Consider the following 16,899-nt stretch of genomic DNA (forward strand, 5'->3'; position numbering starts at 1 on the left):
CTTTTACTACATGGTCCATTTTAGGAGTTTACGAGGAGCACGGGAACGCAGCATCATTTTTTGCGGTGGCGAGCCGTTTGCTCCGGTTGTTTCAGCGACGCGCGACCCCTACCTGCCGGAGCCCGACACTGGTAGTCCCCATGGAGGAGAGGAGGAGGCCGGAGAACAAGATGCTGTCATCCGTTGTCGCCGACCTCAGTGAATGACAGCAGCTTGAGCAAGGAGGCATTTTGAAACGTCCTAGTGCAACTTCATTACCTTTGCGCTGTGTTTGGGTCGTCCAGAATGATGATGGCTTCCCAGTGCACGGAGCAAGCCGTGGAAGAGTTCCTGATGGAGAGGGGAGGGAGGGTCCAACAGATGGAGCTGATCGATCATTTCCTATCAGACCAGGGAGAAAATGACCAGTCGAGGGAAGGGGTGGATCGCGAGGTGCTGAAACGCATCGTGGACAGCGTGGGCTTCGTGAAGGTGGAAAACGGTGTGAAATTTGTGTGTTTAAATACTGGAGGCAGCGTGGAGTCGGTGATGCGTACGGACGCCGACGGCTGCGATCAAGCGGAGTGCAACGGCAATGTCCGGGAGACACTGGACAACAGTGTCAACGGCAACCCTGACAACGGAGACCAAACAGGTGAGGGAGACGCATCCTTTGTGTTAGTTCTATTTTATATCATCTACTTGTTTTTTTTCCCGTGATCCGTTTATATCCTTAAATTATGTCACTTAATTGGCTACTGTGTGTCTTTACACATCTAGCCAATATTATATTTATATTTGTGTATCTGTATGTCTTCTTATTTACTAATTCGGTTAGGTATTACTGTCTCCTAAGCAGCTGATCAACAATGTCAAGTACCAGGATTTGGCGATTTTTCTGTATAGGTTTAGATCAAAGCTGCCAAACTCCCATGATTAAGATCTTTAATTGTGACCTTTTGAAAGCCAGAAATACACATATAAAAAGAAGCTACAAATAATTCAGGATAATAATAAAAGAAAGATAAATAACAAGACTATACTCCTGTATACCTGTGCAGGATACATTGGAGTTTGGGTTTAGATTACACAACAAGATATTCAAGTCTACAACATGTAATCAACAAACTGAATGAGCTGAATGACAGCGACAAAAAAATGTTCAATGGTTTCACAGGAGTACCCAGCCCACTTGGCTCAGGCCTGGACAACGACAAACAGTCAAATGACAATGAGCAACCTGCAACCCCCTCCCAGAATAAGGCCAACGCAGGGACACCTACCTCTGGTGGAGGAGGGGAGGTGAAGCTGAGGGATCGGAGGAGGCGAGAGTCAGCCCCAGTTATTGGGGTGCCAGACCTGGACCAGGCTCACCCTGGGTGGTCCCACAGCCAGCAGGTGAGAGGGGCACGTAGGGTGTCTAAAGGCTCCCAGCGGGCCATGCTGACCAGCTGCCTATCTGAAGACAGCGCCCTGGAGGGGCTGGACCCTGTTGGAGATATCAACACGCCCAAGGGAAGTCGCAGGAACTTCATAGAGCTGATGATGAGTAGTTCTCCTCAGGTAGGATACTGTGTTTCTCTGGCATGAAAAACGTTTCCAAGTAGATTGTTATTGTTGTTACTAGTCACCATTTTATTTGTATGTCAGCTTTACAAAGCTCTCTACAGGGAATAACAGTTAAAGTGAGTAACAATCGAAGCTGGTGAGAAAGTCTGATTAGAAACAGGGGCTTCAGACTCGGAAACATGACTGATTCAGATGTAACAGAAAAATGCTCCTGCACTGCTTTGATTCGTCCAAACTTTGAACCATGTTATACTGTACTTTTGGCCTAAAGCAGTGAATTCACGGCAGGTGTTTCACGTCTGGGTGTGCTGCAAAACCTGACTGGCTCTCAGTTGTCCATAAATGAAAGGGAGCAGTTTGCCACTGTGAAAGTGGCAGCATGGCCAAGAGCACGGTCTTTGCCAGCGGATGGAAAATGCCATTTGGGGCTTGATCATGACATGTTACTCCACAGAAACTGTTTTCTGTCTTGTGTAACTGAGTGATTTGACACAGTAACCTAGCTTGCCGTAACTCTTCAGCAGGTTGACCTATGAGCTTCTTTTGATGATCATCAGAAGGCAACAACTGAGAAAATGGACAATTTTAAAACTGATTTGGTGGATTCTCAAAGATGCCTTTTTACAGTTTACATCAGTCAGAGGCTTTATTGTGATGAAGAATGGTGCTTAATGCCCTGGAACCAAGCCCACTTTTGTTTAGCCAGTCTTTCACAAATAACAATAGAGTATTTGTGTGGTTCTTTAAATCTGAAACATTTGAAGTGTTTTGAAACTTATTTATGGTGCCACTGAGATCCCGTGAAGAACCACTTTAGTAGGATATTGATAAATGACTCTTCTAAAGTACCACTGTAATATCTGGTGGGACAAAAAAAAAACCTATGTAAAGTGTGCTCCTCTTTCTCGCCAATGTTCTTCCTTTTGTAGGTTCGGAGGTCTCTGATCAACCGTGGCTCACGCCTCCGGGACTCAGTGAGGAGTGATGGCGATTCATCGTCACTCCTCTCCTCAGCCACTGATGAAGACTGTGCGTCAGTGACTCTGGACCCACTAGAGCACGAGTGGATGCTGTGCGCCTCAGACGGCCTGTGGGAAAGCCTGCAGCCCCTGCTGGCTGTCGAACCCAGCCTAGTGGCCAAGCGAGACTTTGTGACCGGCTTTACCTGCCTCCACTGGGCGGCTAAGCAAGGCAAAGCTGAGCTGCTCTCCCAGCTGCTGGCCTTCGCCAAGGAGAATGCTATACCCGTGAATGTAAATGTGAGATCAAGTGCTGGATACACACCGCTACACCTGGCGGCCATGCATGGACACACACAGGTGGGTTGCTGCGAGTGTACTGTTAGTGGGGTTTCATGTGTTACATCTGCTCAGTGAAGCAGCAGATAATTACCGACACTCTGTCTGCTCCAGATAGAATTGTTAGAGGTTTTCTTCAGAACATAATAAAAGATTTAGAAGAAGAAAGAACTAACTTAATTTTTATGTTTTTTTTTTTTTCACTTTTTTCACTTTCTATTAATTTAATCCATCCACAGACCACTGAAAGGATGCTTCTAATAATGACTGTGACAATCTGACAAACTGAAAATCTTCACTAACAGCTAAGAAATGCCTCCCTAAATGGGATAACTTGGGATCCATTTTGTATCTACCGTATGTTTTTGGTTCCAAAGAAGGATCCAAACATCTACACAGACACTTGGTCAGAAAAGACAATTAGTATCCTGATGTCGACATGCTTGATTAATCATGACACACAATTTAATTGAATATATTCATTGAATATATTTTTCAGCTGCCATTAACAGATGTACAGTATTGCTGTTCGACAAATCGTAGCCCGTAAATTCTGTGTAAATGACAGGTAACAGGATTTCAGTATCGGAATTTTCCCTGTATGTACGTGATGTGCTGTGATTGGCAGGTGGTTCGTGTATTGCTGTCAGACTGGGAGGCAGACCCTGAGGCTCGAGACTACAGCGGGAGGCGAGCCATCCAGTACCTTCCCCCACCGCTGGCCGCCAACCTGCAGGAGGAGGGAGTGGTCACCTCACCTGGGGCCGAGTCAGACAGCGAAAACACTAATGGCAGCAGTGGTGGAGGAGGGCGCGGCTGGAGGTTTCCAAGAGTCCTCCAGGGCAACCTGAACCCACTGCGGCTACTGAACCCACCAGCTGAGGCAGCAGAGGAGGCAGCCGGGACTGGGAAAACTAAAGGGGGCATGCAGAGGAAGTCGTCTCTGAGCCGGCTGAACGCCCGGCTGCACCGAGGGCGCCACCGAGCCCAGATCATCCACAGCGCCTCCTTTAGGGACACGGGGGAGGTGGGAAGAGGAGAGGACCTCCCGAGCAGCCCTCTCAGAACCCGACCACTGTCCAACCTGTTTGGATGAATTGACACCAATCTGAACCAGCGATATTGATATTTAAACCAGTTTGACAAGTTTTGATTTACAGGATTTACAGGAAAGTTTACTCACCTTTATAAGCTGACAGGTCACACATTTTTATGGTCAAAATTATTAGTACACATCCTAATATATAGTGTCAAGCTGTTTTTAAAGTTTTATTATTATAGGATTTTTATGAATAACCACAAATATATGTATCTCTAAAAATATATAACTTATTTTTGTTCTTATTGCATTTGTTAGGATTATGTTGACCACTAACAGTGGAGGACACGGTTCACCTAGAATTTTTTTTTCCTCGCCACGAGAGTTCAATGATTGAAAACTGATCAACTGCTCTGTGAACTGCTTTTGAACTTGATTTTTGTGTTATTGGGTTTTTCAATATTTTTCTAGGCTCTGTTTTAGAGCAGGTAGCAAATACTACACCTGGTTCTTTAGTTTAATAACTTACAGTTGAACAATGTTTACACAAGTGCAAAAGCAACTGGAAGGATTGTATTGGGTTTTCACTTTACTTTTGACTCACAATGGCAAGGGATTGGAGAATAGCACTTGGTTTGATTCCACACATTTAATCCAAAATCATTTTTTTGTTTGCAGAGTGAAGTAATATATTTCTAGAACTCATTTTCTATATTTCAACCTCCTTTGATTGGATGGTGCTGACTATTTTTAGTATGTTTCTGTAATTTGAATGAATCTTTTTTTAATGTTCAAGTATCAGATTTTAATATTCACACAGAATTCTTGTGTCCAAACAACCATGTACAGTCATCATGTTTGCACATGTCACTTTGAGGATGGTAGGCGCTAATGGGAGGAAACTGCTTGAACTAAAACCATGACAGCTGTCCCAGTTCATACTTACATGTTGATAATGTATACACAATGTAAGGGGGCGATCAAATTGGTAAACTTTTAGACGTATAATCTACTGCATATATAAAAATACTAATGAGACAATGTAATTTTTCTATACCTTTCACTTATGTTGATCGATAGCTTGTTACACTGATAGGGGAATATTTCCCGGCTGCCATGGCTTTAGTCATATCCAATTGCTTATATAAGACACTGATCGGTTACACAGTGCGACTGTTGCAAAGGGTGGAAGCACAGGGAAAGCTGACAATGTTTATACACCTTTTTTCCAGGCCAGAATGTACCTCAAATCCTCTTAAGTCTGGTTCACTTATTGCTACATTGCTTCTTTGAGGAGGAGTTTAAGGGGTATGGGTCTCTGAGGGTCAGGTGCCATGTTTTACAGTGTTTTTCTGATATTTAATTCTATATATTTGATCATTTTCGATCCAAAAATTATTCTAAATAATGGCACAGTGACATCAGTTCAACAGTACAGCTGAAGAATCCCCAGGGAATAGATATATAATGTCAATGAGAATCAGACAACCATAGACATAGACACCCAGCATGGCACTGATCGGTTTTACAGTAAATATGCAAGCAGACAAACTGCGTCATATCATATTGAATATAAGGTCTATATTGTTCCCATGTATTGGTCTGACTTTGCATGTACACAACCATTTTCTCATGAATCATGTCAGCGTCATCTGTGAATATTGAAGCGTCTAGACCAGAATATGCTGTATGTTTAGCTGAGGAACACACTGATTTTTTTTGACTGTTTTCTCAAATAACACAAATGTGAACCTTTCTTATTCAATGACACATCTTAGATTTCATGAATGTTCCCTTTGTAGCATTTGTACTCAAATCAGAGGGCTTCATGTAATTGTGTGGTTGACACTTTTGATGTAGAAATGTATTATACAGATGTGCTTGAACATCACTTTTTCAGCTGCATGATTTGGGGAAATGTAAATGCTGTGCACTGTTATTTTTGGTCTGTAAGTTATTGTCTTTGTCTTCTTTGTGAAATACTGTGAAGTTATCATCTGGTTTGGAAACACTGTTGCCACTGTCATTTTACTCCACATCTCATCCTTAAATATGATAAAGCAATAATTATTTGCATAAAACTAGACTCAGTGCTCTCTTCAGTTCAAAAATGCTCAGTTACAGTGTTTTTGTAGGGCAGATACTGATATTCCCTATTTATAGATGATCGTTTAAAGTCAGAATATCATGAATGCTGGTGTGGTATCCAACCAGAATGCGCTGAAGCACCAAATGAAGCACGCTATTTCATCTGCCATTCCTGCTGACACCAAGGGATTGTCCTTGTCTGGTGGTGCTGAATAATTGATGATCTGATGACCCTGTGTGCCAGCTTTAGTCCAGTCTTTACAGCATATCCACAGCTTCCTGTCCACAAGCTGTCCTTGTAACACTGGATCTGACATATTCACAGCCAGTCCTCATCCTGCACCTGTCGTGTGTGTGTGTGTGTGTGTGTGCGTGATTGTGTGTACTTCTATTGTTACAAGGACCAAACATCCTCTCAAGATGTGATGGAGTGATCTGGGCTGACCTCTAAGTCTACACTGGTCTAGTTTGGGCCAAAACGTTGTTAGGGTTGGGATGTGAAACATTACATTTAATGAAAAATTACAACAACTTAAACTGCAGCTATTGGTTTTTCCAAGTTCTATCTGAATATTGCACATGATAAGAAGTGACAGAGGACAGTTAGTTTTGATTTTTTTTTTATTAGCCATGTAGTTGAGCCTGTTATACTTGCCATGCCAATGAGGATAAGAGGCATAAATGCAAAAAGCAGAGTATATTGAATGATACTGATATTCATAAGCCATCATTCGTATGTGTAAGAGGGATATGGTACATTTCCAGTCAATGTACTCAGCGCCTGTGAGTGAATAGATAACCACAGTTCTGACAATCCTCTTTTAGCACTGATATTATTCTAGCTCCATGCCTGGGCCTGTTCTCTTCATATTTACCAGAATAAATCAAACATATAAAAGTAGGATTACATATAAACTGTCATTACATACCACAAAAGTGTTGCTTGTGTAAATGTAGAGTCAGACTGTAGAGTCAGAGTCTGCTCTTTCGAAGTTCTCTGATCTCTGTTGTCTGCCCTCATCTACTAGTCAAAAAAAGATTTATGGAGGTCACTGAAGGGATGATTTTTCCTCAGCCTGTAGATTCCAGAGTTGCCTTAGGCAGCCTATCTGTTAGATTACTGCTAATCTGGACAGAGTAGAGAGGCTGTCTGACTGCAGCTACTGACCTACATACACAGTGAGGGGAGTAAATGTCTATTATGTAAATTCCTCTGCCAGCTTTTCAGGAAAACTGTGCCAACTTTTTTGCTGGCAGCGTCTACTGTTGGACTAATCAATGTCCAATCTATCTGCATCTCTCACTCTCACCCCAAATAGTGATGATGATATTCCTACAAACTGTAACTTGTGACTAACAGTGCCAAATAGGCATCAAGTTAGTGACAAATGTGCACTGTTGGATGTTCTTTTGACTTGAAGCATACAGTGCCTATGGAAAGTATTCAACCCCCGAGAGATGCTCGTGTTTTATTGTCTTACAACATTTAATCAAGTACAATTATTGTGGCTTTCTTTGATACTAATCAACAGAAGAGACCCTTTAAAGTTAAAGTGATACAAAATACTTGTTTTCAGGTGGAGGCATATTTATACTAAAATCAAATGAAACCCTGTGACTACACAGTTGATTTCCATTTAACTAAACATGGGACACTTAAGCTAACTGCCTGCTCAACTGATGATTTTTGTGTCATATCAAACAAAATTGGACGAATATCTATACAAACTACTTATGCTTTTTTTTTAATTTCAAATGAATTTAGTTGACTGTATAGAAATCTTTTTTCACTTAGACATTAAAGGGTCTTTTTCTGCTGATCAGTGTCAAAAAGCCACATCACCACATTATTCAATGTTGTAAAACAATAAATCATGAAAACTTCCCTTTGTAATATAATAATGATAATTAATTTTGCCATATTCTTTTTTCCTATTTTTTTCCTGTACACATTTTTCCACACGGTGTCACTGTTCGGAAATAACGTCACCACTATGCTGCTGCTTTTAAGGTCAAAGTTTGCGGAAGTGGCATGTAGTTGGTGTTTCTTCTATTATTTTTCCGGCACTGGTTGGCTCTCTGTAAATCGATACACAAGTTTGCTGATTTTTTTTTTTTTTTTTTTGCAGCACAACGCTAACGTTTGTTAGGTAGGTATTGTTTAAATTTGTATTGATGCTCGACATAACTATAACGTTATATAAAAGTAGTCGAACGTTTTTTGAAGGCTGGACCGATAGAGTTACAGAGCAGTTCAAGCTAACTAGCCTGCAACTAGCTTAAAATAGCCCTTACATTGGCTATTGTTATTAATCAAAACACTGCATGTTTTGCTTTCGTTTTTTCCAGTATGGTCTATTGATTAATTAACGTTAGTTATTTATGTCATTAAATAACCTTTGAGTTTGTCCCCCTTCGGGATCTAACGCTAGCTAAAGTTTACAGCTATCGTTACGCTAGTAACGGTACAGCCAGAGTTTGGTAGCATTTAGTAACAGCGGGTCAGCATTAACAACACCAGGCTTTGATGGCCATGGATAGCGTTTTAACACCTAACGATACCAGAGACGCTTGGAGATTTGGTGAGACAAAGCACTGCCGGATAAAACTCCGTCTATAGTTACCTAGCTTACATTTAGAAGATGTTAACATCTGTATAAATAAAAGTAACAGGAGAACCAAACACTCAAGTTTGAAGTTTACGTGCAGGCTTTCTGATTTAGATGTGTATCAAATATAAAAGGGGGGCACTTGTGTTTTTTTAACGATTTTAATTCATTGTGCACGAGGATTGTGTGTTTGCAACAGTGCAGCACATTTAACTTTCAGATTGTTGAGTCCGGCATGGAGATCTCTACACAGGATATGGCAGCAAGAGGGCAGAATCATAACCTTGAATTTGTAAACAATTTTTTCTGTTGTTTTAATATATTGGAACACGAAAGCACTCAAATATGCCACTAATTCAGGGTTATTTCAAGAGCAGCAAACTTGTACTAACAGTCTTTACTGTCTCTCTAAACTCCCTGCAGCTTCCCCACCTATCTGACACAATGACCACCATCGTTCATGATACTACAGAGGCAGTGTGCCTCTCTGCTGACTACAACCTTTACCTCAAGCCTATTGCCAAAATGACCGTCAGTGTGGCACTGCCCCAGCTCAAGCTGCCAGGCAAGAGCATCTCCAACTGGGAGGTAATGGAGAGGGTAAAGGCCATGGTGGCTCCAGAGCAGTTTTCAGCCCTGCGAATCTCTAAGAGCACCATGGACTTCATCCGCTTTGAGGGAGAGGTGGAAAACAAGACGGTGGTCAAGAGCCTGCTGGGCCGTCTGGATGGGAAAAGCATCAAACTCAGTGGATTTACTGATGTATTGAAGGTAAATCTGGCATTATAGTGGACCGCAAATCCCATGGTGAAACTTTTCAGGTTATGTTGCTGATTGCAGCGTCTGTAATTGGCTCTAACTTGGTGTTTCAGCAGCACAAACTACAGCCTCCAAAATTACTATAATTATTTATTGGTTGGATTATTGCAGGGCAATAGAGTGCATTAGATTTAGCTAGGTTTCCTTAAAAAACTGGTAACTGAGTGTACAACAATGCTTCTCTCCCTCTCTTTTCTCAGGTTCGTGCAGTAGAGAATAAGGTGGACTTCCCTACAAGACACGACTGGGACTCATTTTTCCGCGATGCCAAGGACATGAATGAGACACTGCCAGGAGAGAGACCTGACACTATCCACCTGGAGGGGCTTCCTTGCCGCTGGTTCAGCCAGAAGGACAGCCAGTATCCAGATCGGCCCTCTGAAGAGGTCCTCATTGCTGTCTTCCAGACCTTTGGCAAGGTGGTACATGTTTCTGTTTCTGCTTTTCACAATTCACATTACGTTATTTACTATGAATCGCTGCTGTGTAGAGCTGTAATCCCCTTTAAACTGGTCGATTCTGCTTGTATTGACTTTTGTAATGAGTGGAAGTTATTCAAGTTTGTTTCACTCAAACGGTCAAATTCAGAGATATAGCTGTGATGGTATTCATGACATTTAAGTGACAGAATTTTCTTTAATTATTTGACTAAGAATGTTTATGTCCACACCCTAGTTAGATATTGCAAGAAATCTCCAAAATCACCAAATGTCTTGTATATTATATTGTTAGATTTTCAAGGATTATGTTATATTTGATTTTCAATATGCCACTGTTTTAAACGTAGGTGCGAAATGTTGACATCCCCATGCTGGACCCATACAGAGAGGAAATGCTGGACAAGAACTTCAATACATTCAGCTTTGGGGGCCATCTGAACTTTGAGGCTTTTGTCCAGTTCCAGGAATACTGTGGCTTTACCAAGGCCATGGACACTCTGCGCGGCATGAAGCTGATGCTCAGAGGAGACGATGGAAAGGCAGTGGCTTGCAACATCAAGGTACTGCAGGCTTCTGTAGTTGTATAGCAATGCGCTGTCTGTGTTAATGGCAATGGCAAGAACAGAGTAAGAGATACACTTTTTTTCTCAATTATATTTGTATGAACGTCCCCGAACTTGACTGATATCCAATCTGCTAAAATATTCCCATTTCTGAGTTTCAGAACCTGGATGGTGAAGTGGTTTGAGTTCCTAAATATGTTCAATTCTAGAGACAAAAAAGGATTAGCACACACTTTAAAAGAGTGTTGAGAAAACTCAAGAGTTTAACTCCTGATTAAGGTGTTTAAAGACACTCCTTTTCACAGTTAGGCATTTTTTTTTTCTTCTTCTTCTTCATTGCTGATCAAATTAAATTGTGGGCACAGTTTAGAGCAAGTGCAGTGCAGAAGAGAATTGTGGAGCTCTATGTGTAGCTGTTACTGGAAAACTTGGCCTTCATTATTTTCAGTGAGGCCCCTGTGTTGACACATTGGGGCACCGATGCAGAGATCTCCAGCAAACCGTGTAGGCCAAAAAAAAACTTGTAAAATCGTTCCTCATAGTGTCATAAACCGCTATGTTGGGTTTGCATCTGATCAACCCACAGACTCATGGATGCATTTCTCAACCTGGCCTCCTTGGATTATTTTTTTATTTTTTTAAACAGATTTCTATTTTTTGTCTAAATGATCACTACAGGCATATCAGAGATCTGCTTTGAGCGTGGGACCACCACTGAATTGTAACTGCTGAAATCTTCCATCGAGATTGTGTTGTTCAGTCACATAGCAGCTTTAAGACCTTTTAGTGGAATGAGAATTAAATCTGCATTGTCATTATTTCCAAGGTAATGAGGGTAGAGGAGAGCAAGGTCTCTTAATCCACAGAATAAAGCTTCACTGTGAAATCTAAATTAGAGTAGAAGAAGCAAAGGAGTGTCCATATGAAAAAATTGAGAAACAAAATAAGATATTGTAAGTCGGTTCTGTTGTTAAATTATATAAATACAGAAAGAAAAGGTATCTTATAATTTTAGCAGCTCTTGGCTGAACATGAGGGGTTTTATCTCCCTTGCATATGACATAATCCAGCCTGATCAGCCTTGTACTGAGTCGGTGTTACCAAAGGAACTTTGGTAATCAACACCAACTATCATTACATTATCAAACTATATACTGTGGACTACAATATCAATATCGTGCTGTTGTAGTCAACATTTTCTACCATCTGTTCTTCACTGGAAGAAATGATCCGTCATGCCAGAACACCCTAAACCTTTTAAAGCACCTATTTGTTGGAAACACGAGAGAGCTGAATCTGATTAAACTCAATCAAGACTGTTTGGTCTGGTTTTACTGGATAGACTGAAATTACCAATACAATAATACAACAGATTGATTAAAACTGCAATAAAAATGTAATATATGCTCAAACACTAATACATTTTTTGAAAGAGAGATTCTTATTTTTTTTTTTAAAAACAAAAAACAAAGATGATCTTGCACTTTACACTACGTACACCATGAAAATACTTTGTTTCTGTGTGTATTTTTTTTTTTTCTACAGGTAACGTTTGATACCAGCAAGCACCTGAGTGAGTTAGCTGTGAAGAGAAGGAGCCTGGAGAGGATGAAGTTACAGGAGCTGGAGAAGCAGAGAGAGGAGCAGAAACGACGAGAGAAGGAAGAGGAAGAGCGCCGCAAGGAGGAGGAAAGGTATGATAGAAGACATAACAGCAATGAAAAGCTTCTTTATAATTGAAAAATAACCCCTGTAGATTCCTGTAATGAACGTTTTAAACAGGGTAGTGACCTGCAACCCATGGTATTGTACTAATGCATTCATATTTTATGGGAAAGACAGTAAATTAAAATAGTAGTTAAAAACGTAGAACTGAAGTATCATTTGCCTTGGCTAGCAGATAGCAAATATTAGAAAATAAAGTTTAACTCACACTTGGGCCAAAATCTGATTGACAGCAAGAAACGATTTAGTGTAAAGTGTCATGAACAACATATTGGTTTAACTTAATGAACAATGATCCCATTATTTTGTGACTTCAGATCCCAGATAAAATTATGATTCTGGATTCTGGATTCTAGCCAAATAAGACCAGGGTTTAAGAAAACATTATAATGTTTTCCTTCCAAGTTTTAACTCAATAAAATTTAGTTGTTGCTTTATATAGTTGTTTTTTTCCCCAGTAACTGACAGTGTGTCTTACTTTAAAGTGCCTGGTTCCTTTTTGGTAGATCAAAGGACTCTCTTAAACTGAGCGATATTCAAGTTAAAAGATAAAAATAACACTTAAAATGGAAATACATTTAAGTGTCATTTCTTATTTGAAAAAGACGATACTTCCATACAAAAATGGTAACTTTTTCTCATCTACTAACAAATACCTTTCTGAGAGAGGAAAGCAGCTTAGGATGAGGAGCATTAAGCGAGAGTTTGGGAATTCATCATCAGTATGATGAAAGTAACAGCTTTGTTTAGTAGATACTTAAATTATTATAGCTGGTGTTGAAATATTAATTCAGGACTCTACTCAGTACTGAGAAAAGTAATAATGCACTACTATGTAGTACTATGTGACAGGAGTAAGAATAAAAAATTACTCATCAGACCAACAGATATACACAGATGTCAAACTAACCTTTTTCAGGAAACAGAAGGAGCAGGAAGAGGAGGAGAAGGAGAGGAGGAAAGAAGAGAGGCTGCGGAAGCGTGAGCAGAAGCTTCGGGAGAGAGAGCAAAGGAGGAACCTGAAGAGGGTGAGGCGACAGCAGGAGGAGGAGCAGAGGAAGCTGCAGATGAAGATTGCAATGGAGGAGAGGAGGCTCCTGCTGGCGCAGCGCAACCTTGAATCTATACGACTCATTGCTGAGCTGCTGGCCAGGGCCAAGGTACAGCATGCACACAAAGATAAAAAATATACCCCCAAATGGGTATACACACTTGCCCATCTGGTTCACATGGTAATGCACTCCTGATTCTGACACCGGTACCATGGTTAGTATCTGCAAATTTGATACTTTTTTTTTTTTAACCAAATGTGAAAGAACTGTAAGTTGAGCTTTACCATTTAAAACTTCACAAGCCTCATTAATATTCAACACCAAATAATACCCATAACAAAATACAGCAGGTACAACTTATTTAGTGTGTCTGTCACCAAAGAGGGCTGTTGATGTTTGGGTTCATCTTTAAATGGATAGTTGGACATTTTAGGAAATGTGCTTGTTTGCTTTCTTACCGAGGGTTAGATGACACCCCTCTACTTCTCATTTCATTTTATACTGTATGTGTCTGGTAAATATGAAGACAACAAACCAGGAAATTACTTCTCCCAGTCAAGAAATAATCCTGCACGTAACCCCCCGTGAAACTACAACTTGTTGTTTTTATGCTTACATTTTTGTTCGGAGATTTAACGTGTTAATTAGTGAGCCCTAGAGGTGCTGGTACGTAGGTGCTTTTGGTCCCTTTTCAAGGGACCTGGTTAGTTGTTTCACAAGAGAAGAATATTTTATTAATTGAATATTGCTCAGTAAAGAGCTTTTCTGCTTTGCAGACAATGAATTGGATGAAATTGTAGTGTTGTTTCATATTGACCGAGAGTAACGTAGAGCAGTGTTTCATCCTGACTGACTTGAATTTCACGGACAATGGTGCTAGTCGGGATATATTTGGGAACTTTGAACTTCAGAACTGGGTTTTTTTTTTTAAATCTTTTTTTAATATTATTGTTTCTTTTATCTTTACCCACATTCTTTCCTTCTCCTCCCCAGGCCGTGAAGCAGCAGCAACAGGAGAAAGAGAGGGCTGAACGCGAGGAACAGGAAAAGCAGGAGCAGGCTCGGCAGAAGGAGGAATTAGCCCGGCTTCAGCAGCTGGAGGCCTGTCGACGCAAGCAGGAGGAGGAGCTCCGAAGGGTGGAGGTGGAGAAGGAGCGAGCACTGGAGCTGCAGCGCCGAGAGAAGGAGCTAAGAGAGAAACTGCTTTGCAACCTGTTGAAGAAGAGCAATGGAAGAACCTCAAATCCTCCAGGCATGCAGGACCAGGCTGACCCTGTAACGACTGAGGAGGCCTCTGTTCCTGCCGGCACTGATGTGATGTTGGAAGTACTGGGCCGGGTGAACGGAGTGAAGGCAGCTGAGAGCAAAGAGAAACGAATGTCCAAATCTAGTGCACATGCACACGTTTCAGGGAAAAACAGAGCAACAGAGGAGAGGAGGGGAGTGGAGGACAGGAAGAAGAGCCGGGAGGGAAGGAGTGAAGAAGTGGGGAGGAGCAGGTATAGCAGTGAGCGAGTGAGGGAGCAGGACCGCTCCCACAGAAATAGGAGCTCCCACAGCAGGGGGAGGAGGAGGCGCTCCCACAACAGGAAGCGAAAGAGCTCGAGCCGCCACAGGAGGAGCGCCAGTCGTCAAAGGAGGAGCTTCAATCACCGTGGGAGCAGGAGGCGCAGCCATAGCAGCAGGAGCACAAGCTCGAGTAGAGAGAGGAGCAGGAGCAGCAGTGGGAGGAGTTACAGCAGGGGGAGGAGTCATAAATATAATCATCGTAGATACAGCAGAGGCAGCTCCAGGAGCAGCAATAAAACTAGAGACAGGCGAAGTCATAGTCATTACAGTCGAAGATACAGGAGACACAGTAACAGTAGAGACAGGAGCCACTCGAGACAACATTAAACTCATCAGTGTAATCAGTTGATTAACTGAAATTTTTAGATATTTTTGGTCCTTTGATTAAGTAATTTGGCAGTGCACCAAACAGCAGCAGAAGGAAATCTTAGGTATTTAAAAAAATCCCAAATAAAATTCTAATCTACTCTACCGAATCAGCTGAAACAACATATGTACGTGTACCATGTATGTGTAAGGCATATAAGTTGTTGTACTTGATTCTAGAGAGTTGCTTTTACCTTTTTTAGTCTTTTTTTTTTTTTTTTCACATTTCATATCGTTGGATTGAAGCTGCTGACATAAAAGACCAAATTACTGTTTGATTTCACTATATCGTTATTCTTTGCCATGTGTAATTTACCTTAAAACTCAACACTGAAAATTAGAATAGCAAGAATAAACATAATTGAATATTAAAATTTGGTTCAGATTTAGTGATCCACTATACCTACGCACAAATCACTGATATGAATTATATTGGCAGTTGAGAAAACAAACTAGCCTGTTGATGACCTTTATTTTCTCCAGTTTGTCATTGTGCATGAACAGCAGTGGGCTATAGACAGTGGCAGGTACAGAGAACAGATTGTGTGTGTTACTTTTGATGTGGCACCAGGCTGTTCATCCACACCTGCAGCCTGACTTCAGAAAATAAAACACGGCATCCTGTACTGACATTTAATCAGCATGAAGTTTCAAACACTTTTACATCAAGCCTCCTACAAGCACCTGAACTGCTCTGCGTGGCTGCCATAGTTGTGGAAGACTTTCAAGCGGGCTACTGGACTATAATGAACGGCTGCTGCTCCATTACAAATGTGTAGTTTCCGCAGACTGTAAGACTCATAGCTCTGTGTTTAGGCCGACTGGTAGACCTACTGGTGTCATTGTCATGTGTTAGCTGCCTAAAATATTTCTTGGAATACTGGCTCAGTATTGGCTGTGTTGTTGTTAAGCAGCTCAGAAAAACACAACTACAACAATGGACAGCATAGTTTCAGTTAAGAAAGACTGATTTTTGAATTTCTGAATGTTTGGAAGAACTGTTTTCTCTGCAAGTAAAGAGTGAGGAGTTGTGAGAGTTGGCTTGTGTGAAAACTTAGGTTGTGTCCGAAATCACTTCCTATTTACTGTATAGTGCTACTACATTTACCCTTTGCCATTTTTTCTGAGTGTCCGCATTATGAGTGTATCCACTGTATCGTGCCCTGAAAAATGGAACAAAAAAAGTGGTGTACATGGCATTTAAACTATTTAGCGTCCATTATATAGGGAGTAGTGAATGAGAGAATGATTTCAGACACAGCCTTGATGTTTCACTTCATAACGATTATGGCATCGTGACATACTGGGCCTGACTCCGCAAGCAGCGCACTCCCTCTTTCCTTGGTCATATGTGAGTCTTGAATACAAGTGATGGATTTGAGACCACTCTACCTTTTCAAGTTTGAACAAAGTTTAGTCATTGTCTGGGATTCAGGTCAAACCAGCACAGTACCAAGTACAATTGGGCTGCTAGGATGTGACTCCTGCTTTTATGCTCATGCTATAGTACCAGATACATTTCTTACTAGTTACTGTACAGACTGTTCTTTACACTGAATTTGAGCTTGGGAGAAGTCAGTATCCATTTTGTTGACACTTCTAATTTGACATAGTTCCTTCTCATTGCAAAGCTCATTTCTTCTGTATACTGTATGCTCATGAACTACTAGAGCATGTCTTTCATACACATAGTTAAAATAAAAATCCAAGCTGAGAACTTAAAGAAAGCATTGTTTTCTTTCAATGTGAGAAGGTGTACTTTGCAATTTTGTCACTGTAATGA

The 16,899-nt window shown here is 41.1% G+C and overlaps 2 protein-coding genes across 2 annotated transcripts; both read left to right on the top strand.

The window, feature by feature from the left end:
* The first annotated feature begins 284 nt into the window (after positions 1-284).
* On the top strand, positions 285-3,942 carry sowahca (sosondowah ankyrin repeat domain family Ca). The gene is made up of 4 exons (XM_040148513.1): positions 285-634; positions 1,157-1,542; positions 2,478-2,867; positions 3,475-3,942. The coding sequence occupies exons 1-4, from the start codon at positions 286-288 to the stop codon at positions 3,940-3,942; spliced, it is 1,593 nt and encodes a 530-aa protein (XP_040004447.1). The 5' UTR covers position 285.
* A 4,096-nt stretch (positions 3,943-8,038) lies between these two features.
* Positions 8,039-16,881, top strand: akap17a (A kinase (PRKA) anchor protein 17A). The gene is made up of 7 exons (XM_040149376.1): positions 8,039-8,123; positions 9,006-9,353; positions 9,602-9,820; positions 10,189-10,401; positions 11,950-12,098; positions 13,049-13,289; positions 14,175-16,881. Exons 2-7 carry the CDS (start codon positions 9,027-9,029, stop codon positions 15,075-15,077), a joined length of 2,052 nt encoding a protein of 683 aa, XP_040005310.1. The 5' UTR covers positions 8,039-8,123; positions 9,006-9,026; the 3' UTR covers positions 15,078-16,881.
* Positions 16,882-16,899: the final 18 nt, after the last annotated feature.

Source organism: Xiphias gladius, chromosome 16 (genome assembly GCF_016859285.1).
Source record: "Xiphias gladius isolate SHS-SW01 ecotype Sanya breed wild chromosome 16, ASM1685928v1, whole genome shotgun sequence".
NCBI classification, from domain to species: Eukaryota; Metazoa; Chordata; class Actinopteri; order Istiophoriformes; family Xiphiidae; genus Xiphias; species Xiphias gladius.